This window comes from Esox lucius, chromosome 14 (assembly GCF_011004845.1).
Source record: "Esox lucius isolate fEsoLuc1 chromosome 14, fEsoLuc1.pri, whole genome shotgun sequence".
Taxonomy (NCBI): Eukaryota; Metazoa; Chordata; class Actinopteri; order Esociformes; family Esocidae; genus Esox; species Esox lucius.
The window spans coordinates 29,933,666-29,960,208 of NC_047582.1; the positions used below are offsets into that span (position 1 = coordinate 29,933,666).

A 26,543-nucleotide genomic window follows, 5' to 3' on the forward strand; every position below is an offset into this window, starting at 1 on the left:
TTGATCAATTTGGCATGAATAAAATACATTTGTTGGGCCTTAACCGTTGTGTCTTTTGATGTTTTCACTGGCCCCAACTTCTGACTTTGTGTCGTTTACAACGAGTAACTGTCCCCCCCGTTCCCCCAACATGCCTGAACTGGTCTGTCGTCTTGTGGTTTCGGGTCGATGTAATCTCTGCATTTTAAAACCCTTCTGTCAGGCACATGCAGGCCTCGCCGTCCTCACCAGCAGCAAAACCGTATCTCAAAGGAAAGAAAGAACAAAGAGGAGAAACGGGGGAAGAGCGAGAGAGAGATTGAGACAGAGGGCGAGTGTTCCCGCGCACGCTCTTGGCAGCGAGTGCAAATGCAGGCCTGCGACATTGCACTACAGGCAACAGGACACGCAAACAATGGCCCAGTTGTCACGGGGACTGACATCACCGAGAGGAGCACGGTGACCACCCAGTGAAGGGGAGGGTGAAGGATCACCGGTTGGTACTCACCCACGGAACAGGCTCCGCCCCAGAACCACAGTGTACTCGCTGAGAGTATACACACAGAGAGAAACCCCACAATAAAAACACATTTCATCTTCGAAACTCCTCGCAAACAGGCCGAAGAATATTACGGTTCTTGGGAGATACGGTTCTTGGGAAAAGTGTGAAGAAAAAGTAGAAGTTGCCATTTTCTCGGTGATGCTCACTTCAATATCAATTCTATTTTGTGTTCAGAGTCTAAAGACTCAACAACTTGGAAATGACACATCAATGTGTTACATTAAAACAGATGGTTATGGCTTAGACAACACTTCAAGAGAGAGACACAAATCATAGTAGACTTTGCAGAGACAGCTAGCTCATTTTGAGCTTTGCACCATCACAGCTATGCAGATAAATGTTTAATATTCAGGCAGTAGCTCTGTAATAGAAGGATTATCTGATCTTTTAATCTGTAAATTACAAAAATAGAGATAAGAAGAGACTTCAATACGTGACCTTACATTCTCGCCAGTAGGGAAAACAAAATCTGGTGGCCACAGATGTTTTAATGAGAAATACGATTTCATTTAGAGATAACTTGGGATTCATATTCATATTTGGGCCCTAATCTTGATGTCGGGGACAAGCATTGAGACAGTACAAAATGGCTTCTCATGAAAGAGTATGGCCAGTCCTTCCCTTAGAGCATGATAGGAACATAAATGTGTCTCTTCAGAACGTACTTCTTTTATACACGGACCCAAATCTCTCTAATTTACCATGCTTGCAGTTTTGTACCAACGTTTGGCTATGTGATAGGGGTAGGGGGAATACACACGGAAATAAAAACCAACTGTCGTGAATTTTCATTAAACCTGTAACCAAAACACAGATCAGGTCTTCGCAGACCTCTGCTCATCCACCTGTTAATACCAGAGAATAATGGTAAATAAGGGCCCATTTAAATGGGAATGATATAAACATTACCGGGTCGTTTCTACAGATAACATAACAGGAATCCATGTGAATTCCTTTCCGTTAGCACACTGAACAAGTGCAGGGTTTTTGTCCAACCCACTGGAATTAAACCAGGAAGTAGACTGCGATGACAGCGGATCCACTAACCACACTTTGACCCCTGATCCATTTCCTGTGTTTGAGTACTGTCAAATGATTGTTGTTCGAATGATTTCTTCCCTTGTAATCAGGCACCCCTTTCCCCCCAACACCTGCTTGTTCCTAGTCTACACTGCGGCTTAGGCTCAAGGAAATCCATAGGTTTAACATTGCATCTAATTGAACGCCAACTCTTTGTTTTGGGATGCTACACACACTGTTGACATGCAAGATAAATGATTTAATCCAGTTTAACCGTTGACACATGAGATTAAAGCAAATGAAGAAATGAAAACAGCGTCCAAATATCGACATGCAGATTAAAAAGTGAGAGGTCAGACCTCTCAAACAGTGTAAAGTATTTAGATATTCTGAAGAGGTGTAATCCAGGTGTGAACAGGTTGGTGTCTCACTCGACAGGGTTGTCGTACAAGGTGACAACACTAACTAACGGGGGAGTGTAGGCAGAGCAGGCCAGTGCTGGCAGCCCTGTACAGAGAAGTTGTGGTGGTCGCAGACCTGCTTCACCCCAGACCTGCTCTGTCAGAAAGCTTTCGATAATTTGTACTTTCCTGAAAAAAGTTATTTTTTACATCCCATGAATCAGACAATATCTGATGGACCACAAACATTCAAAAGACTTGTGGTATCTTTGTCCATTGTCCACCAGCTGCCTTTATTCAAACTGATTGTTTTCAACACATTCAATGAGTGTTTCTTAAGTGATTCACAACAGCCGTTTGGATTACCGGTGCAATCTACCCATGGTCAGTTTCTTGTTTTCCTCAGCAATTGCAGAATAAAGTTACATCAGAGACACCGAGCAAGACCTAGCCTGACGACATATATCTTACATCATGAACATAATGAAGATCAAATGAACATTTACTGGTTGCACACACACGGTAGGTCGACGTAAGGTCATAGGAAAATGTGTGTGTTTCCAGGGGTTTATTTCCTGGTGCTGTTGCCCTCGGCAACAGGCCAGCCGTCCCAGCCGTCCCATACGGACCGATAAGACCACAGCCTCCCACAAAACAGCTAAATGACTGCAGGATGCTGCGTCTAACACTTGGCTCGTCTTCTGGGATCTAGATACACAACACTGAACCGTAAACCCATATTCTTTGCATTTTATCCCGGATTATCTGGTATTATAATCTGTTATTATCTTCTTTGCGCACCACAGATTGGTATAAAATTGGATGTTAACAGTGTCGTTTTCACATTCTCTGCCAGTATGTTGTGCACCACTAGCAGCCCCCCTTTACAACGACTAATTCTGTGTTGTCAGCAAAAATCTGTTTCAAAAGGCCCACTCCAGTCAGAAACATGAGTTTTCAATTTTAATTAAATTTTGACACCATACGTCTGAAAATATACTCTGAAACTGTGATTATGAAAATTTACTTTTTGCTAAGAGTGTCCGCCATTTTGGTTGGATAGTACTTTCGGCCAACTCTATGATAGACAAATCAACCATAATCCTGGTCAAAACCTGGGTAAGGAGGTGGGCTCCAGACGTCCACTCTGCACCGTCCTAATCAGGCCTGTAAGTAATTCACTTCAAATGGGTTTGCTAACAATCACACAATCACAGCATTGCAAGGGCCAAAGGAGGACCAGGAAAGATCATTTCCAAAGAACGGATGTACTTTGGAGGCCTTCATTTTAACGGTAACAGAGCCTTGACCATGCAGGTATTTTGGCAGTTTTGGTTCCGAGGCCGGTGGCCCTTCGGGAGGCTCAAAAGGCCTGTGCTGCCGCAACCTGGGTTTCGTACCAATGCTCTTTCAGCAGGGTACTCTCTCCTCCATCTCACCTGTCCAATAAAGCATAAAAATGCCCCGGGGGAAAAAAAATATCATAGTCTTGACCACCCAAGCTATCAGAATTATAGCGTTGCCATTTTGAGGCTATAGAGAGTTTGTTTACAATGACATTGCTTTCAACAGTGGGAGGAAAAAGAAGCTTAAATGTTCTGATGAGGACCGTTTCTTATGAAGCTCATGGGGCAATTATAACGACATTCCTCAAGAATCAAGGTGTACATATTATTCCTTTGTAAGTAATTACTAAACCTACAACCTAAATTTCAACAAGGAACCCAGATTGAGACCAAGGTATCCTTTACAGCTGGGCCCTGCGTTTGCAGGTTCACACATACAATTCAGGTTCAGTGATGAAAAACAAACCGAGAAAACACAGAGGACAGACAAAGCAAGACGCTCAAAGAGTCCAACAATGTACACACACACAAACGTGACGATAAATAAAACACACCATGACATACGAGACGTAGCGATCATGTAAGAAATGCCAATAAAAACCCTGTATGGACACCTCCAGACAATTACAGAATAACAGAATGAGTAGGAATGTGTACAGCAAACATTTAGTGAATAACAGCTAACAGTGAAATGTGACCATGTTTCCTGCTTCCTACATGTGGTCATAATACAGCAGCCTGGACTGATTCCTTACTGACACACTTCCAAAATGGCCTCCGTAGGGGCAGCTCACGTAAGCCTACATCTCCCAGGGAACTTAGGGGACAGTGAAGGACACAGAGGGGTCATTGCGGGACGGTTCGGACCCTTGGGCCTGGCCGGGGGAAGAGGTTTATGGAGACATCTGCGGTCAAGTCCCAGGACATTCAGTGACACACACACACGATGAGTCATACATTGTAACGGGCTACCAGAGGATGGACAATTAGTCAGACACATGCTTTCTCATACATACTCACACACACACTTTTCACGAACGCAAGCATGCACTTATTCTCATATAGTCACACACACACAAAGAATATATGTACGCTCCACACAAAACCTTCTCACACAAACAGTCAACAAGCTGGGGGCTCAGCACATGCGCACACACACACACACGAGCTGATCTGCGGAGACAGCGAAGAGGACTCACTCCAAACAGAGCCGCTGTGGCCCAGCCGTTATCAGGGAAAAAAAGATAATCTGGAGCGCGTAACAGTCCGGAGATAAACAGCACACACAGCAGGTACAAAGAAAAGTCCATTGTGCTGCGGTCATGTTCTGGAAATGTTAAAATGTGTTCTTTTAGGTGAGGTCTCATTGAGACGCATGATCTTATGTAAGTCATTTCCTAAGTGTGGGGGGTGGGGGAGAAAGAGAGGAGACTGAGGACTAGGCTCTCTGTAGAGACGTGATGGCCTTCCTTCCAGAAGAAATGGAAGGGATACTGTCTCACACTGCCCTCCAGTGAACACATTCAACACTACAGGTGAAAAGGATCACACTTTTGTCGCAAACTCTCAGCTTCACTGGAAAGAGAAAGGGTTGTGAGAAGGATGTTAATCTGCGTGAATCACCTTTTGAGGCTGGAGGTCTGTGAGTGTGTGTGTGTGTGTGAGCGCACAAGCACTACAATACTTTTGAGTGCCTGATGTCCTAAGCAGTATAGTAACCTAAGGCAAATCATGACAAGTCAGGAGATTTTGCTGGTCCTCACTAATATAAATTGCATTTTAGGCATTTTATGGGTTTAAGTTTAGGGTTTTAATGCGGTTTTAGTGGTTAAGGATAGGGTTTTAATGGGGTTTTAGTGGTTAAGGTTAGGGGTTAGAAAATAAGTCAACTGTGATCCCAAACATGGGTATAATAAAACATGTGTGTGTGTGTTATATACATACAAAACCATATTTCTATTTATTAACTGGGTGTGTAGAATTCTGAATGCTGACTGGCTGATAGTCGCAGTACATGAGATCATCACATTTATTTGTCTCATTCAAATGCGCTGCACGCAATCTAAATCAGACTTTGAGAATTTTTTACCTCAGCATTAAAAGGGGTACCTCAGAGGTTAGGTAGACAGAAAAACACATCAAACCATAGTGAACGTCAGCATGTAATGTAGGCGTATAGTTGTAACTGCACTATCAATTTAGGAGTTCCAAACAAACATGGTTTAACCAGGTAAAAACCACATTACGCCAAGCTGTGTTTATCAGGTTTCTGTGGCAAAGCACAGTGCAGGTCTGCTAGCAAGGAGCCAGTCAGGAAGATGACTGACGAACTGATTTCCTTCACAGTAGTTTGAGAAGTATATTATGTCTGAAGTGCACTGTCTACTTGAAGGAAATTTTAACAAAATGTAAATTTTGTCAAAATGATATATGATGATTGGATGTTATTCTAGACAAGTATGCCTACAGCCAGACTGATTTTGTGGAGAGCAAGTCATTGGTTTAATGGCGTTATGAAATTTGTTAGTTTTTCTCCAGTTTGCATAATTTAATGGCATGTTATTACCCGACAAAACCAAGACAAAACATTAACAAGTTAAAACATGGTGAAAATAAGATGGTTTACGAGAACATAGGCTTTCATCATATTATTTCAGAGTTTCATATTTTGTGTTTCGGAGGGAGGATAACCCACCGTTTTTTCTGAAACTCTGAAAAAGCTATTTGTTCCAGTGCATAATGGGAGAGTCCAGAAAAGGCAAAAAGGCTACAAGAACACACTTCAGCTGTGTACAGCTAAAAAGATCTTTCACAGCTGTGTACAGTGGCCTTGGCATCAGGTCAATGTGGGTCCATGCGCATCAGGTCAATGGGGGCATATGACATCAGGTGCCCCATGTGCAGGCTGGGCATAACCAGACCCAGTTCCCCATACTGACACAGACTGCATCGGTTCGGCGGGCTACGATGGCCCAAAACTGACGACCACACAACAAACACCACAGCCCTTAAGACACTGCCGCCTAGGAGCCACGGCCACACAACTCTAGCCCTGGCACCGGAACGGCCGGCAGAAGCACATGGGAAACAGGAACGGAGTATTAAGTGTATTTATGAGAGACAGTGTGGTTGAAGGATTCATCAATGTGAATCTTCCATTCGCGCTCATTAACGCTTCGGGGAATTTTCTACACGTATCTCAACCCTCGCCGTTTTCTAGGCGGACTCTGAAAATGACATTGTCACTGAACCACAATGGACGCCTACCGTCCCCGCCGCGCTGTCACCCCCTTTGGGTCATCACACGCTGTTCATGTCTGCACGCAGCGAAGGCATCTGCCTCGCTGAGCACAGCTCTGTACGAGTCACTTAACCAGCCACGTTTCAGTCGTTGCATTTGTGCCTTTCGTTAGGCGACTTTTAAAGTATGACTCACTGGTTATATAAAAGAGGAACGTTTTAATTTGAGATTCAGACAACACTCAAGTCATTGTAGCCCAGGCCACCACATTATCACCATTACCCTCGGAGTGAGTGAGTGAGAGAGTGTGTGTTTGAGTGAGAATGTGCATGCACGTCTGCTTGCGCACAGACATCGCAGTGCAAATCTGTGCGCCAAAATCCAAGAGACTGTTCCCCCTTTGCACTGAGCTGTACGGTAATGAAACATTCCCTTCGGCCCGGCGTCGGCTATTTCTGTTTAGCAAGCACAACCCTGGCCTGCGAGGGCTATTCATTCCAGTTGGTTTCCTTCAAGGCCAAGGACAATATTCGTGCGTCCTGAATAGCGTCCTATTCCATAGTGTGTGCATTGCTTCAGGGCCCTGGTCAAAAGCAGTGGACTGGAAAGTGAATATAGGGAGCAATTTGGAACTCGTGTTGAGAGACACAATGAAGACAACGGAAGCCACCGAGGTATTTCTCATGGGTTTACGTAAGCGACACAAACGGCCATCAACTGTGCGGTCCGCTAATGTTGTAGCCGGTTTCTTGAACCCTTTGTTTTGCCCTTTCAGAGTTCATCTGCACCAAACGTCGAACGTGGTGTTTAGGTGCAGAGCCGTGGTGACACTGCCGCGGTCGTATGAAGGAAAACGGTAGATCAGGGATGAACTGAAGGCATTCAAATAGATGGGGGAAAGATTTTTTTTTTGTTACTTGGCTTATGAATGCAGTGCGAGTTATTCCAACCCACGCTAACCCAAATTGTATTACCCTGCTTAGTCTACGGTGAAGGCATGACGACAATGGAACAAATTAGGAAGTTTCCAGTTGTTTTGGCACAAATCCAATCCAACTCAATGATGCTTTTGGACCATAATGGGATGACCCTGATAACCGGATAACAGATTCTATTGCAGTACAATAAAAGCCAGGGGTTGCAGGGATATGTTTTCAGTTTAGCATTTGGTTTAAACTCTCAGCTCCATCTTATTTGTCTTCTAAATCTAAATTCGACAATGGAGTCACTGGATAACTGTCCTCTACCCTGCCTTCACTGCACCAACACACTGGCCAGAATAATGGCACAATCATTTATAATTAATTGGACTTTCAGAATCTTATTAGATTTGATGAGGAGCCAGGAAGAAGGGGCAGCCATGCAAGAGAGGTGCTCATTTTGGGCCTGCCGTAGGCCTATGATTGTGAACCCCAAAAACTATCCCCACAGGTTCCCACAAACACACACCGCTGTCCCACACACACCCATCCCCTGCCCCATGTTCCACACACACACACACACACACACAGTATTCTCCTAGGGTCAGCAGCACTACAGAAAAAAGAAACATACTGCGACTACCTTTGTCAACCCCTCAGGAGAGCCTGGCACAACCCAGCCTTGCCCACCTCCCAGATTTACCGCCACATCAGCCCCTAATCCCATTGGTCACGGCGGCTCAAGTGGGCTACTGGGATTGGCTGGCAGAGCCCTGTCTCCATGGAAACTGAGGGGGATGGAGCTGGAGACCGACAGATAGATGCTGTGAAGAAGACAGACTGGTTAAGATGACAGAGGGAGCCTACGGAATGGAGAAACGGACCTGGTTGGGTTTTGGGGACTGGACATATTGAGGAGAGGGGAAACATAATAAAGCCTTTAGCACGAGGTGGTGAAATTGTCAGGTGTGTGTTAGCAGCACCTAATGTAGATCTTAGACTTTTCTTAAAGGGACAGTATGACCTAGAACAATATTTAGGTGAGATTCCGCTCACCAAGTTCTTCCTGAAGGCCCATGGTGTTGTTTTTCATAACCAACACTCGCCTCTGTCCCAGCCTGGGCTTAGCATTATTAGCATCGTCCAAATTAATGAATTGAAAGTGCACATCTCGAAACACAAGAGTTTTACCTCAAACAAAGTGCAAATGTTCATATCAACTCAAGTTTTGGTATCAATTTCCTGCCTTTCCTCATGCTCACCTTCTTGTTGTCAGATTCCTCCCTCCCTCTCTTGAATTCATTCAGTTTTTTTCTTGCCCTTTTCCTGTCCAAATTCCAGGCTCAGTAATTTACTCCCACAAGATATGACTAAACTGTGCTGCTCTGTTCCAGTTAACAGCAAGACTTCTAAAATCATCAGTCACAATGGCACTTTTTAAACAGTCCTTACCAAAATTAGAATGACTTCCTCTTCCTTTAAGTGCTGGCGCCATGGCCAAGTGGTACCAGCGGTACCAGTTTTTATTGGTATCATTGTGGACTGTGTTACTGCGGGCGAGCACAGGAGGCAATTAGCCTTGTCCACTGGGTTGCCACATTACTTCACATTACATCACGTAAATATGCTGGCAGCATCCACAGTGCCTGATTAAACAAGAGTTCAGATTGAAGATTAATCGATATGTTTTGCAAGATCACTGAATAACTTGTTAGTTCTCTGTTCTACAAAAAGAGATATATATTACAGCACAGTACAACATAGGGCTCTACTGTAAGACCAAAACATCAAAAAGTTCTTATTAATTTGGGTTCTTTTTAGGATGGTACTGAATGATCATGAACAGAAATCAGTAGCCCTCCCCTATGTGCTATAACTGAAACATAATCCTGGTGGAAAATAAAGCTTTAATCAGTCAAATGTATTTATAAAGCCCTTTTTACATCAGCAGATGTCACAAAGTGCTTTTACAAAACACCTGGCCTTAAACCCCAAGGCGCAAACAACAGTTGTGTTGTTTTCCTAAACTCTTTTAGGAAAAAAGAAAAAAGAAACCAACAAAACGTCTCGTGTCAGCCCTGCCTCAGCTGTGTCAGTGCCAACAAAGTGAGTCTTTATGACAAGATGTAAGAAAATTTGATTTTGGACAGTCATCTCTAGCCATGGGAGTTTGACAATGTGAAGACCCTGGCCATCCTGAACTGAGAAACAAGTCCAATTAGAATTCACAGAAAGATGAAAGGAAAATCGTCTGCATGTTCAGAGGAGCAAAATCTCAACTTGACCTCTGTGCAAATAAGTTTAACTTAAATCATATAACCGACATCAACAAAACATTTTTTACACCAGACGTCGACTAAATAATTTCAATCTCAAGTCAGACTATAACCATGTGGATCGAGAGCGACTAGCCTTTTGAATGTGTTTTCAACCAAACCTTCACAGCTCTCTGGAAGCCAATCCTCACGTTAGCAAACTGAGCACACTGAACTGACCATGCTCATCCATTCACCCTTTGATCCAAACATAACCCCTTCTCTCTCTCTCTCTCAGCAGGGAGTGCTCACTTCCTGGTTCTCAACGAAGAGGCATTATGGGTAAAGTTGAAAAGGTGAAAAGGTGTTTCAGCGGTCAGTGGTTTGACGGCATGTGTGTGTTGGTGTGTAACGACCAAAATGGACGGTGGTTGGCTACAGCTCCAGTTTACAACCTAATTGGGCCCTAGGCCATAAATGTATTATTTAGCCCCCTCAGAACCAACAATGCCGCCCTTTCTGTGGCCTGGACATTTTACAGTCCTGGGGGTCACGCCCACCAGAGCCCTCCGCCTTTCCCAACTGCTTCAGTAAGTTCTGCCTCCCAAAGGTTTACAGCTACCCTGTAAACTGATCAGTGTGTGTGTGTGTGTGTGTGTATGTGTGTGTGTATGCGCGTGTAGCTAGGTAGGTCAGGGGTGACGGGAGATCCGGAGGCTATGAACTACATCTAACCTCTGCCCCCTGCCCTATGACCTAGTAAACAAGAGAGTAAAAGGGTTAAAAGGAGGAGAGGCGGTCTTAAAAAGACAGAGAGAGGAAACATTTGAACTTCATTTGAACCTGGACCTTAACATTGGACTCTCAACCCCTCAACGTAATCCTCCTGTGGAGAAAGGACTGCAGCTAGCCTACGTGGGAAAAACGCTGGCCAACGTTTCAGAAATGCGACTCAACTGAGATACAAATGTTGCCTTTGTCAGTGTCTGTGTATGCAGTGCATTGGGAAAGTAATAAAATCACATTTACATAATTTATTCAGACCCTTTGCTATGACACTTAAAATAGATCTCAGATGCATCCTGTTTCCATTGATCATTATTGAGATGTTTTTAAACCTTGATTTGTTTGCAAATTTAACTGACTGAACATGATTTGGAAAGGAAAATACCTGTCTATATAAGGTCCCACAGCTGACAGTACGTGTCAGAGCAAAAACCCTGCCATGATGTCCAAGGACATCTCCATAGAGCTCTGAGACTGGATTGGAGAAGAGTACCAAAACATTTCTGCAACATTGAAGGTCCTAAAGAACATAGTGGCCTCAATTGTCCTTAAATGGAAGAAGTTAGGAACCACCAACACTTCTGCGAGTGCTGACTGCTGGGTCAAACTGAGCAATCAGGGTTGAATGGCCTTGGTCAGGAAAGTGACCCAGAACGCGATGGTCACTCTGACAGAGCTCCAGGGTTCCTGTGTGGAAACCTTCTGGAAAATAAACCATCTCTGTAGCACTCCACCAATGAAGCCTTTACGGTTGAGGGGCCAGATGGAAGCCACACCTCAGACCATGAGAAACGAGATCCTTTGGTCTGATGAAACAAAGATGGAGCTCTTAAGCCTGAATGCAGAGTGTCACATCCGGAGAGAACCATGCACCACTCCCTGGTTTCCTCCAGACATCGTTTTCAGGGACTGGGGGACAAGTCAGGTTTAAGGGAAAGAGGAACAGAGCAAAGTACAGAAATCCTGGTGAAGAGGACCTCAGACTGGAGCAAAGGTTCACCTTCCAACATGACAATGACCCAGAGCAAACCTGATCGAACATCTCAGGAGAGACCTGAAATAGGCTATGCAGCAACATTCCCCATCCAACTTAATAGGGCTTGAATGGAAGAAAAATATAAACTCCCCCAACTTCAGGTTTGCCAAGCTTGTAGCATCATTCCAAAGAAGACTCAAGGCTGTAATCACAGCCAAATGTACTTCAACAAAATGCTGAGTAAAGGGGTCTAAATTCTTAAGCAAATGTGTTTTTATTTTTATATATATTTGCAAAGATGTCTAAAAACCTGTTTTTGCTTTGTGATTATGGGGTATTGCGAGTAGATTGAGGAGGGGAAAAAAAGATTGTAATCCATTTTAGAATTATAAGCTGTGACTTAAAATATGAAGGGGTGTGAATACTTTCCAAAGGCACTGTAGTTTGTGTGCGACAAATAAAGTTTTTGTTGACACAGACAAAAAGAACCGTAACAGATTAAAAGTTGAGCAAATGGTTTCTGACTGGTGTGGGGGTTCAGTTGGCACCCCGAGGCTGTGGAGATCACAGCTCCATTCCCTACTTTACCCTAATGGAGGAGGAACAGAGGAGTGAGGAGAGAAGACAGACAGGAGGTCAACAAAAGAGACTGGAGAAGGAAGAAAAAAGATCTAAATTAATACAAATATTTATTAGGTTTTATACGCTTTCCTGACTTAATAAAAGGTAAATGACGTTATTTTGGAACACAGAGAGACAGAAACATGATCAGAAGAGTACAGAGAAACCACAGAGAAACAGACAGACATAGATATGCTGGGCTAGGTCACGGCTCCGGCAGTCTGTGCTTGGTCATGCCAGTTCAGTGTGGCTCTGGGCAGTGGGCGGCTGACGTTGGTTCTAACGCGGCGTGACAGCATGACGAAGAGGAAACACCGTCTGGCCAAATGGATCCAGACACCTGACAACCCGCGAGACGCTCACCTCACACCCGCTTGGGCCGAACGCTTCCAATCACACGGACAAAAAAAACACACACACACACACACACACACACACACACACACACGGGCTCTCTCTCCTAAGAGCCCTCCTCTGCCCTTTCCACCTGTCCTTCTATGTTACATTTACATTTTAGTAATTTAGCAGACACTGTTATACAATGAAGTGGATTTGCTTATATTTCCTTCTCCTGTTGTCCTTATTCCAACATTCCAAATCATCCCAAATCATCCTGGCTCTATCTCCTGCTCCTTTCACTTCTTCTGCTCTAGTGAAAGCACTGTCCTTCCTCCTATCCCATCCTCCTCCTCATCATCATCTCTAGTCCTACTCTTCCCCTGCCAGAGATCCCAGGGCTGCTGGTTATCTCAGCAACGCCATCTTGAGCTGGAGATTAGAACTGCAATAGCAGCCTCGCTGAAACAGAAGGATGGAGACTGAGAGGGCTTGTTCATGGTCAGGTCAGGGGTCGACCGTGACATCCAGGATTTTATGTCTGATTATTGTGAAGGCGTTTTGCATTTTGTGACATTTTAAATGGACCCGAAGCATCCAGAATGTCAGAACAAAACACTTAAGATAACCAACTGAACTAATGACAAATGTGAAGCCATGTTAGTTATCCTAAGAGCACACAAGTTCTTTAGTATTATATACATATTAATTATTTTGTGAAACATTGATGTCCTATAAACAACCGACCAAGGTAGTTTATAGGACAACTACTGAAGTATATTTTTCCTTGATAATTTGGTTAGGGTCCCCTCATTTCCATTCCCATGACTCTACTGCCCTCTGCTGGGCCCGTTTGGTGCTTGTCCTGCAGCCATCATTCCCGACCATGGTGTGATCTCATTGTACCATCGGCTGATTAAACCATCTAATTAAATCCAGGTTGTGTAGCCAGTCAACAATGAGAAAGGAATAAAAGTCTTAATGTTGGCTAAGTGGACCAGGAGGCTTTCACCTAAAAGACATGAATGAAGCCTCAACAATGAAGCAGAGTAACCGCCATCAGAAAATCAATATGGTTTAAGAGAAGGTGGGTCATGCATACAAAAGCTACAAATGCAATTATGGGACACAGCATCCTTAAAGCAGCAATCTGTAGTCAAATATATAAGTTCAATTAAAAAAAGTAGCCATGGAGCTGAAAAGATCTGCCTACTTAGGTCTATTGATAAAGCTACAAGTAAATGGACGGACCGTGCATGACATCAAAACTGTTTGTTTTGTATATTATTTCACAGAAAACTCTGTGCAGTATTTTTACTGCAATTCGTCCATAAAAAAATTACAATATTTGTAAGCCCTTTTAAACTTCCCTTAGTATTACTTTGTCTTGTCTGCATTGACCCTTTTTTCGACCATTGAAACAACAGACCAAATTAACCCTGTCTGTGTGAACACTGTTGAGGTTTTAGAACAGCTGCCAGGTTATCGCCATGTTATTACCAAGACTGATGAAAAGCTTCTGTCTTCTGCCAATCTTCCCTGTACAGCGATGCCACACCCCGCCACACACACACACACACACACACAAACACCAGTTAACGGTTAATAAAGCCAGCAAAGAAGAAAGGCCACCAAGTTTCTTTTAGACACCTGGCATGTTTCACCTCTGGCTTGTTAGGTCGGTTGGCAGAAACAAGGAGGACAGGCTTTGCTTATTCAGGGTATTTTCAAAGAGAGTTACTGAATGCTGTTGCCACATTACCTTAGCTGTTCAAACCACAGAGATCCATTCAAATCCCTAATGTTGTGACAATACTGGGACAGGAATCACAAAGGCATCAGAGTCCATCCCACAACGGCAACAAACTCAAGACCATCACTCGTCTGACAACGTCGATCCAGACATAAAGCAACATAAAACATTATGAATTTTAAAAAAGAAATCGGTGAAAACCCTGTCAGCACTCTCTAGTGTCCACTGGGGTTTGTCCAACTCCAGTAACCACATACTAAAATGGAGACTCAACACCAGATGGCGCCAGTCACGCGGCCCACCATTACACACAGCAACTTGCCATGAAAGAAGAGGTAGCGTTTTACTCACCCATCCCATTGCTTGGTTCAGGATGGAGAACCTGGTCTGCATAGAAGGCTGGAGAAAGAGGGGGCGGGAGAGAGAGACAGGACATCAGGAGATCATATATGAATTGGAGAGTGGTTCCATTTATTCAGACCTGCTCCTGAGATTTGTAGCAATCCGGGTAGAAAGAAGTTTTACAGTGAGGTACAGGCCGCAGAATTACATTGAAATTACACATTTTAGTCATTTCACAGACCCACAAGCTACAGTGAATGTGACAGCCGGGTAAAACAAATACCACAGTCAAATTGAAATGAATTCATTTGTCAAACCAATATATCCCTTTTAAATTACTTCCGGCAATGAAGTACTTAAATTTAGTATGAAATAAAATAAAAAATATGTAATAACAAGGCCAAAAAGTAAAAGCAGACAAATAAAACAAGAATTAAGCATAATAATTAAACAATAAGAAAACAAGAATGTATGCACGCACAAACTTAAGTTTTACCATCCTTGGGGGCCTGAAAATGATTCTGTAATCATAAAAATCACACAAATTCTAACAGCAACCTGACATTTTATCCTAAACCTAACCACAAGCATTTTCCTTGTGGGGACCAAACTGTCAGGTTTTGCTGTCTTTGTGAGGTATAATAAAGACATATAATAGAACCAGGATCTCGCTCTCTCTCACTCTCTCTCTCTCTCTCTCTCTCTCTCTCTCTCTCGCTCTCACTCTCACTATGGCCCTCAACCACCTGCACAGCAGGATTAAGTGAGTGGTGTGTGGGGAGTGGGGACCCTGATGAAAAGAAGAGCAATCCCTCATAAGTTTCTCGCCCCCCGGCCCTTTTCTCCCTTGTTTGCAGTTGATCTCATCCCCTGCTGAGCAGAGGGAAACCCTGGCTCTCAAGCTTGACCTATGCACAACAGAATGAAAGCGCACACAGACACGTGCACACACACATGCGCACACACACACACACACACTCGTACACACACACACACACACACACTCTTCTATCCACGAAAAAAAAACATCTGCCTTATCCTCTTGTTCCTCACTCTAGGGATACACAGGAGCTTTTGTCCATAGTCCTTTTGTGGGGTTTCCTTTGGGACTAATGTGGCCACGCGTCCCGGCTCCCCCTCAGTGCTGGCTTTCTGACTCGTGACAGAAACACTGAGAGATGCTGACTAAGTCAGAATGACACAGCGAATTCTGCTATGTGTCTCTATTGATTGTCTTTTGAGAGGAGATGGCATACTGTGCTTCTGTTTTCCTATTAGATTGGGACCGACAGACACTCAAGAGGGAAGATTTTCTGGATAATCTCAAATTTGCTGAGGGCTCCTGTTCAGCCGATCAAGTTTTTTTTTTTTTTACCTTCTTGGGAAAACGTTGGCCTTGTTCATCAATGAGTCGACTGATTTTAACTCAATTTAGCTCAATGTTTAAAGTAAAATGTAACCGCATTTTGTATTATTTATTTATATTGTCATGCTGAAAAATATACTATTTTAAACACAATACCAAAGTTAATAATTACGGAACCAAGCAGTTTACAGTGCAATGACTAACACATCAAGACTATGACGTTTCCCCATTTAAAGCATAATGACAATTAATTAATTAAAAAAAAGTGAACTCTAAAAGAAAATCTATTTTTTTATGGGAAATTGCTTACGGTAAATCAGTAAATAACTAGAAGATATGTCACTGTTATTCCATTTATACTATTTAGTAAGAAAATAAAAAACTATCAAAACACAAGCAATGCTACTATGTTTCATTCCAGAAAGTTGAAAAAAAAAGTGACTCCAAAGTCTCCCCAAAGCCTATCAACCCTTTGTTTTGAATCTATTCTTCCGTTCCAATGCCTTGAACCCCTCAAGGTCTCCAGTTCAAATCCCTTCGACCTTACAGGTCTTCTCTAAAATGACCTGCTAACAAATACAAACCTGGTGGAGATATACCAAAAACAATTAACCACAACAAAGCACATGCAGGACTCCCAGAGTGGTAAATCAGAGGTGTTACAGGTTTGTTCCTGCTCTACACAGACAGACTGCAGATGCCCACTCCTTCATCCACTCCCCATGTTGACTGGAGTCTGGGAAACATTGTCATAAAACGCCTAACCCTTACCTTGACCGATGAAGTCATTTCTATTTGTTTATACATGCTTCGCTTTAAGAAAATGCCATTCAACTACACTGCTCATCAACACAGTTATCAGGGTTGGACAGAAGAGAGACTCACCCATCATGATGACGGTTTGTCAGCACGGCTGTCTCCTCAAGACTCCCTCCAACACCATCTGCACTAAACCCTGAACACTGCCCTGTCTGTCTGCCTTTCTGTCCGTCTGTCTGCCTGTCCGTCTGCCTGCCTGTCTGTCCGGTGAGTGCCTGCCATGCCCACACTCACATAATCAGTCATTCACTCACTAACTCCAAGTGACTCATTCAGGCTGGATCTGCTGTCTTGGTTGTGGATGGGCAATGGGGGGAGGGGAGGGGGGCACACAGACACACCCAGCCCCCTGACAGCTGCCCGTTTCTGGGCTGACACGTGCCGGCTGCCCCCTGGACACACTCCACTGGACTGCAGCATATGTTGCTTTGGAAAAAAAAAAGTGTGCAAGACACACACACACACACACACACGCACGCACGCGCGCGCGCAAGACACACGCGCGCGCAAGACACACGCGCGCGCAAGACACGCGCGCGCAAGACACACACGCGCGCAAGACAGACACGCGCGCAAGACACACACACCAAAAAAACAATACTTCAAAAAGGTGACTCAAATCAAAATTAAGATTATATTAAATAGGTGTCAGATTTCTGAAGGCCAGATATCAATGTAACCGTTTTAGCCTCAGTTTGTTTTTTTACGATACAGATATTACGTTCTTTTGTTGGAAACACAGTATGTTTTATTGGGAAGGACTGAATGTTCACTCCACACGTTACAAATGTGAGGTTTTCCATCTTACTCCTCCCATGGGAAACAACAACCAGCACATTGGACACCAGAAATGACAAAATCAACACAAAACCATAAAAACATAAGAACTTAGTAAGAGAGTCTTGACTTATTCAATGTAAAATAACTACAGCTCAAGTTTAAGTTACCACTGAGATTTAGTGACTTGACAGGTTCACCTTCCTCACTGACCTTTTGGGATCTGCTCTCGGACAACAGAAGTCCCTAGCCATGAGGAGGACCTCACACACCAAAGTGTGTAACTCTGTCCGTCTGACCTTTGACCCACACACGCTTATAGAGAGATCATCCGCACTGCGTGTAACAAGTGGAGATGTGTCAAGGGGGGACTATCCCTCTATGTGGCGAGCAGGGACAGAGCATTCCGGAGTACCCCTCCGTCGACCAAGTGGAACATAAGCCATCTGGGCCAGGCAATTTAGGCTTGTGTGTGTGTGTGCGTGTGTGTGTGTCTCTCTCTACAAGTGTCAGAGCTATACGTCTTTGAACATAAGTTAAAGCCATGCTGTTTGTTCTGGTAGAGAACAAATAAATGACTGGACCGACCTAATCAAGTTCACATCATTAAGGAAGAATATGTGGCCAGCAATGGCGTAAGAGGGGGGGCGTTTCAAAGCCAAGCAGACATGCCTTCTCCATCCAGCGCAGGAACAGCTGCCCCTCACGGCTCCGAAGGCCTTCTATCCAGATAACCAGTCCACATCACCTGATCCACACCACCACCCAGGTCTTTTAGAAGACAAAAGAACAGGCCACCTTACTCAGCCTCCAACCTCTAATCAACACTCAAAACCCAGCCTACCTCCAACAAAATACCAACCTACCTCCCTCCCACCAGAACAGAAACCAGATTTCTTTCTCTCAAAAAGAAGCCTGTCTGATCAAGCTTGCGTTTCTAGATGAGATAATGTCTGTGTACGTATACGCGTGTTTGTGCATTTCTGTTCGTGTTTGTTGGGCCAGTCAGGTGTCCACTCTTTGCATTCCGCAACCAGGTCAGAACACCAGGTCTACAAAGAACAACACTCCATCACCTGCCCCACCCATCTGTCCACGCTGTGTGTGCAGCTGCCCCCAGGTAAAGACGTACCTTGGAAGTCAAATTAACATATCCAAAAGAGACCTAATACAAGCTAGTCAAGCTAGCAAGGTCAGGGCAGTTACCCATCATAGCAGCAGTGAAGGACATTTAGTTTTGCTAACTAAACATTACGCCGCTGTATCTAGGGTCTGGTTTTATTGAACGACCCTATAGGGAACTTCAGAAATGTCCAAGATTGGACAAATCTGTTAAATGATTATGTAGGGATCCCAGAAAATGGCAGTTTGAAAGTAAAGACTGCAGGTTAAACTGTTGCAGAGTTTTAGGTAAAGGTAGTTGTTGTAAACCAACCACTTGCGAAATGCACTAATTAGAAATACCTTAAATGATAATTGCCAGCTACAATTTAGTTTTATTCAAGAGAAAAGTAGTGATTTAGGAAGTGGTGTAGTTCATTTCCATGCAAAAGAAGTCCATAAATGAGATCAGAGCCAAGTCAATATGGTCTAGGGTCGGGTTCTGTTTAGACTAAAATCCAATTGCAATGACAGGAATGTGTTGTGATAAGATATTGTAGATGGAGTCATTATAGAGTCACTCCCAAACGGGGACCAGTTGTTGTGGTTGTTGTAATTTCACTTGTAATGCGAGGAAACTGGAATGTCAAGCTTGTAAATCCAACAACAAAGTGTTTTACAAAAGGACAAGGGGGGGAGAAAAGTCGTTTTGTAATGCAGTTCTGATATCCTAGCCTCTGAAATCATGTTTCATTCATGTCACAGCGGAAAGGGTCATAATCCTGCAGTACTCTTTAGGAACATTAACTCTCATGCAAAATGTATTGTGGGAATTTAAAAAAAACTACATAGTAAACTGAAATAAAAGAAAGAAATCCGTTTGAAAATGTTTAAAATATAGTAAAACCATTATAGTTATTTTTACTGCAAAACTAATTAAGACATTTAATTGTTTCACATTGTAACTTGAAAATGCACAGGACATAACATTTAAATTCTGAGAACATCCGTGGTCTTTGTATATTTGGGGCCACATCCATTAATGTTGCATATTCTTTCAGTAAAAAAATGCATACTACATACACTCGTTTCTATTTTTATTGTCTAGAACATTCACATTGAATATTGTGAGAGTTTGACGTGAAGGAAATGAAAACATCAGGTAGGCCGAATGCCCTCGGTATATAACTATTTTAGCAAGGGGTCAAATTGAGACCCAAGGTCTCTTTAAGAGATGAAAGCAAAAACACATTGTATCCACACACACACACTAGGAGAAACAAACACAATCTTTAAAGGATTTGCTAACATCCCTCTCAATTTGCCTACAGGCAGCAGTTCATCCACATTTTTAAACCTTGGAGAATATTCTAAATGTGACCCATAATGAAACTAAAGGGCGATTAACACAACTCTTGGCGTTGAAAACGCAAAATGAAAGTCAGCAGTGTTTTTAATTCCTGCGGTGATTGACGTAAACGCATGAACAATTCTACTTATCAACATGCCCTTATAAAGGAAATGTTATGAATATTATTACGCATTACTGATATTAAACCAATACTGTTCTTGTAAACAGTGAAAAGTCCAAGAAATGATCCCTTTGGGAAAACCTTTGTCATGTACAGGAACACTAACTTGACGCCATCCATACACAGTATAACCCCCCCCCCACACCCACCCACCCCACACAACCGAAGCACACCTGAACCGCTTTCTGATTATGTTTGTGATATGCCTGACACAGAGTGATGACATCTCCTTGTTAGTTTACAGTGGATATAAAGTCTGCACACCCCTGTTAAAATGCCAGGTTCTTGTGATGTACAATATCTCACAGAAGTGAGTACACCCCTCACATTTTTGTAAATATTTGATTATATCTTTTCATGTGACAACACTGAAGAAATGACACTTTGCTACAATGTAAAGTAGTGAGTGTACAGCTTGTATAACCAGAGCTTCACCAGAGCTTCCCCCTCAAAGATTTCCGTTAGTTTTCTAATTCAAGTGTTCACATTATAGGTCACAATAAAAGTGGAAAAAGTTCTGACATGATTTATCTTTGTCTCATTCTTTTACATCACAAAAACCTGGCATTTTAACAGGGGTGTGTAGATTTTTTATATCCACTGTACGTCAGAAGAGGCTGGCATTTTCAATGAGTCGATCATGTGACTGGAGTGGCCTTCTATGGAACGTTCTCAAAAGATCCTCAAGACGCTTGTTGCTTATTGAAAAGGCTCATATTTGTGTCTGTAACAACAAACAAAAGAATATAAAAACTGTAACTGAATTTATTTATTTTTAAAATCAAGTCTCAGAACAAACAAACTAAACAGAATAAAAATATAAAAAAACCAAGCAATAAAAAATAAGTCTAAAATAAAAAAAACGACAACAGCTTAAAAGATCTGTATTATTAACATTCACAGATCCAAATTCAGTTCAAATGTTCAAGATATGAGCTTATTTATCTCACCTTTATTTAAGGTAAACCAGGTAAACCGTTCGAAAACCAATTCTTATTTACAATAACAATCTGGGAACAATTTGGGTTTGAGACAGAAGAACAGATTGTTCACTTCGGTGGCACAGTTGTTGGTCTCTGCCAGTTGTGTAACTGGCACTGGATGCACCTCTGCTCTGTGGTACACACTGGTGCTGACACACAACCCTCACTGGGGCTGCACAACAGCCTGGAGTGGGATCCGCCCCCCCATCACAGCTCCACCTACAACTAAAATGGCTAGTAAATCCTGTCAAAGAGGGCCGTCCTGAAAGATCTGTCCAATGGTCACTTTATTGACACCTCAGGTTGACCTTTTCCCCCTGGACAACGCCTTGTGTCACTGAAGACCACTGTCCAGCCTCTCTCCCGAGGGCTCAACCTTATCCATCATACAGCCTTCTGTCACTCTCAACCAGGAGCACGCATGCACATGTACACGCACGCACGCGCACACACAAGTTCATAACCAGAGCCATGTTGCTTGTGGGCACATTCGCTCAAAGGTCAACCAAAGCATCCAAAAATAAAACCTATAGAAAGCTTGTGTGCAGAAGCCCCTGGCCTACATCACTAGACCACCCTAGGCCATGTGTTAGTTGTGAAGGTAAATGGTTTAGCAAGAAGGACACATCTGCAATCTTCCCCCCTAATACATATAAGCACAGGCTGTCAGATCGGCTTTGGAAGTGAGAATTGGCCCTCGACTGACTTACCCGGCTAGGAAGGTTTGAACAAATGAACACACGTATCCAGACCCCGGCCAGGGCGGCCAGGGGGGGTCGGTACGACGTGGGCAAGGGGAGGGTGACGTTATCTCACCAAAACACCAAGTTACAAACTCAAAGAAGCTTCTTTCTCGACATTAAAAAGGGCCAGAGATTTACGACCAGGTCAGCAGGCCTGGCTAGCATATAGCAGCCCCAGTGACAGACGGGATGAGTGATGCCTGCGGGGCAATCCACCCCTCCCCCCCAATACTGATCAGACCTTGATATGAATACAAAGGGCCTGAGGAATGTAACGACGTCATACTGAAATACAGAGCCAGACCAAAAACTAACCTGAAAAATACACAATAAATTGGTTGACCAAGGGTGTGGTAGGTAAGTATATATATATAAATATATATTTTAGCAGTATACTGTTATGAACTCACATTTGGAAATAGTTTCACCACACCGAGAAATACCTACAGTCGTCACAAATCCAAATGAAATGATGCTAGATTGGGAGCCCCTGCTTGTATCCGACAGCAAGTCATTGGGAATAATGGTCCGCTTTGGTTATAATCATGACATTCCAGGGGCTTCCATCCTTCTACTTGCTCAGAGCTCACAGAAATGGAAAATGCCACGTTAGGGCCATCTCAACAGAACTTCTACTTCTGGATTTAAAAAAAGAAATACAAATGTGAGTATTAACGGTTATGGCACGCATCATGAGCTATTTTACATGGATTTTGAGGACGCACTTGTTTATATTAAAAATATTACTTCCACCGAATTGTACATTTTATGTACAAAGAATTGAAGAACATGTGCATGTGTATATACTGCATACAAGTAACAATGTAAACTTGCCAATGTCAACTAATTTTCCGGTAGGTATAACCAGATTAAAACTTCTCGTTCCAACTAGAAAAAAACTGCTATTTGTGATATGATCAAGATGTCACGTTATAATGCAATATCTTGGTCAAATAAGATAACAACCAGCTAAACATTTTTTTTTCCTGTTTCTTAAAAGAATGTTGACAAGACAACCATTTGCAACCAGTTTGGCCTACTGCGTAGACTGGTTTCTCTAACTTATTATGCCCAAAGAAAAGCATGATGAGAAATCCAGTAACGGTCTACACAGACCGCAATCCATGGATATGGCTGTTTAAAACTGCGTTATCTTCCACCTTTAGTAGGCAATGTTTCAATACCCATTCACAGTTGTTGGAACAGAGGCTCTACAGCAGTAAAGACGAGAGTTCCTGTCCCTCAGCATTTTATTGTGATAAAAAAAAGCCACAAGACAACTTGACGATGCCACATAGGAAGTTGCCGTTATCAGTATACAAGTTCATTGTTTTATGATAAGCCATAAAATGCCTCCCTGTGGGACAAATTATCATTGAGTTCGAGAGGGGAGATTTTATGTCCCAGTTGTTGAATCACAGAGGCCCAACAAAAGGTACAGCTTTGGATTCATCTGGCTATTGTTACAGTACCAACGGCCAATGACATTCTAAAGGCCACACCACACTGTTATATGGCTTTTATCACCATCACTACATTCTCCAAGGGAAGAAAACAACTGCCTGCTGGAAGGAGCTGTGCTACCGCCTATGTACATCACAGACACAAAAAGATTCTCGGGGGGGTTCTCGAACGGTTTACCTGGTTAAATAAAGGTGAGATAAATAAGCTCACATCTTGAACATTTTAACTGAATTTGGATCTGTATCTGTATCAGGTTTCGAAAATATTACTTGTTTCTTTGTCAGGTTAGTTTTGATTTTGCTTTGTATTTGGCAGTACTAGTAGGTAAGAGTAGACTGTTACTGAATGCTGAGATTGTATTATAATATTATTGAATGCTAACAGGTAGCCTACCTACATAGAAATCATACATGGGGTTAACGAATAACACGGCCAATTGAATTACTATATTCATTCTGTTGAATAGCGAAGCGTTTTGCCCAAAGGCTGAATGGGTGAAATAAAACTTACACAGGACTGAGTACAGAGATAAAGAAATGACTGTATCAAATAATTTAAAATGGGACGACAGAGCAAGGGAGGATTGTGTTTTGTGAGATATGCATCTCACTATATTTGGAAATTGTGCAAAAAGGGCAAATTACAAAAAAAAATAGTCAGTAGCCTGTCATTTTGGTCTTTGTCTGGTAAGCCATTTAAAAAAAGGTTACTGTAAAGGTGTGGAGTCACGTACAATGACATAGTATAGCATGAAATTACTTACAGCACACTATAAAGATGTTTCTTTGCGGCTTTGTCCACAGGGTCAAGCAGGGCTGAGAGGTCAAGGCTGACGAGGGCACAAGTGAGCTTTCCGGAACTGAAGAGTGTTTCCAATAGCAACACCAATAGAGGGCCCTGGGTGCCACTTGGCAGTGATGTACTTGATGGAAAGACAGCCCAGTAGACTCTGTGTGGGTGTGCATCTCTCTCTCTTCATGGACATGTTTACATCAGTCATTCAGCAGTGACTTGCCCAGAGAAACTAACAAGAGCAATTAGGGTTACGTACCTTGCTCAAGGGCAAAAAACAGATTTTTCTTTACTTGTCGGTGCAGGGATTCGACCCAGCAACCTGGTTCATTACACTAACCACTGGGCTAGCTGCCACCTCATGATCTTCTCAAGACACATGCAGGACTTAACCTGCTGTAGTAGAGACTGCAGAATGTGGTACCCAAACAAATGGAGTTGCAACCCAATATTCACATCTTTCGAGATCCTTTCTTCACAATGGCATCGAGAGAACTGGATTATATGCAGTTGATGTGAACATTTTTGAATATTCCATTAAGATTGTGGAATATTTGCTCTATATAGGAAATACTGTGATTAAAAAATACAAAAATATTTGCATACAAAATATGCAAGAGTATATGTTCATTAACATTTCAACACTCTCTGCCTAATATTGTGGGGTTAAAGTTAGACTGAAGCATTTTTTTCTATACAAAAAATAAAAAATGCACAGCCAAATTTGGGTTGCAACCACTGAGAGTTAAATGTCCATACTGCATTGGTGAGAAGGGATCTCAGCCATAGACATGTTTATTACTGTGCAGCGCATTCAGTTGGTCAATTTTCTCCAATCCTCTACAACAGGCAAAACATGTTGCTTGGTTACGGCTGCATTTGGCAGATCCGCAAGTGAGACTGGTCCCCAAGAGGTTTTAGCCTCCTTGACCATTTACGTCTTCCCTCTGTCTTCTCTCACAAGGGAAAGAGGGGGACACCAGACAACTGTAACCATGGATTAACCATATCGTCATCGCCTGCGATTCCTCGGTCAGGCGAGAACAAAAATAAAAGGCAATACTAGGTTTGATGTTTGTGGGCACTTGAGTTTTTATTTGAATCGTTCGACATATTATGCTCTTACCCGGATTTATTAACTCAGTTAGTTTAATAAGCAATCTGCTTAAACTCAAGATCTGCTGGCTTAGGCGGATGCATTGGCTGGGTGACCATAGCAATACGGTCCTCTTTGGTTTATCAATGCTAAACCAGATTTCACTGTAGATTTTCATGCGTGTCCATAGACTGATGAAGACACCAAAGTCCAGTCAATCAAAGGTCAAGTGAAAAAAAAAATTACTAATTAAAGTATTTTTTTTTAAAATAACACACATTGGGCAGTACTCATTAACTTTTGTTATTGGTTTGAATCAATGCTTTATAGTGAGAAAGTGTGCAACATTCACTGTCCCCTACAACAATGGCACATTTTGCCAGGTCAGCCAATCGGGAAGGTTTGCAGCTAATCATTATAGACCTTTACCCATTATAGACTTTTACAAAATATTTCAAGTATGGAGTCAACTTATTATGCAAGTTCAACCAATCAGAAGGGGTGCTTTGGTACAGATCAGACAAATACACTTTTAAAAAAAAAGTATTGGGCGGTTGGTCAGCCCTAGACTTCTAATTAAGAAAGGACTTTGGTGCACTTATCCAACATGCTCACATAAGGAGTCAACTCAATACAGTGTCGGAAAAAGTGAGACATTCCAGAGGTATTCTGAATCTGGCAACTCAAAAGGATGCACACATACGTTTCCACTTGTGTCCACAGTCATCTCTGGCAACCTGGCCAAAATGTTGGCGCTAAAAGATATGCTCATCTTTCAGGACGTAGGTGCTTTGGAAATAGAATGAAAGAAGTAGTACTGGACCAATGAAGAGCACGACATTTACTATTTCTGTTGGGAAAATGTTTTCTATTGAACCCACTGAATGCATTGTTGTAAAAGGCATCAAACAAAACCAGGAAGAGGGTCACTGGCAGGACACGGATGTATGGCTGTGATTAAATATTACACTAGAATAAATATAATTTAACTTCCAGGTTGAGCGAGCATCGTGATAATTACACACATTGCGACAACAACTGACACCAACTGATTGTGCAGGGATTTGCTTTGATGACCCAGACTTTTCATCAAGCATTGGAAATCACAATATTGGTGAGAAAAACAGAGTAAATCTAAACAAAATGATACACCCTAAACAGTTTCATGGATAGCTGTATCCATGGATAGCTATATCGACAAAACAGTCGATATAGCCATCTGTTTGAAGAAGAAAAAAGATAATTTACTAAGCAGAAAGGGTGCATGTTCACAGAGAATGAGAAAATGGCAGGATATTAATTACAACGATGGAATGAAAGGTAATGGATGAA

The 26,543-nt window shown here is 42.6% G+C and overlaps 1 protein-coding gene across 1 annotated transcript in view; it reads right to left on the reverse strand.

Annotated features, from left to right (window-relative positions):
• LOC105021765 (nuclear receptor subfamily 6 group A member 1-A) overlaps positions 1-26,543 on the reverse strand; it is a 128,373-nt gene that overhangs the window by 97,876 nt on the left and 3,954 nt on the right. The window contains exon 2 of the mRNA XM_029125270.2: positions 14,548-14,595. Coding sequence (XP_028981103.1) covers positions 14,548-14,595 — 48 coding nt within the window. The remainder of the gene's footprint in view (positions 1-14,547; positions 14,596-26,543) is intronic.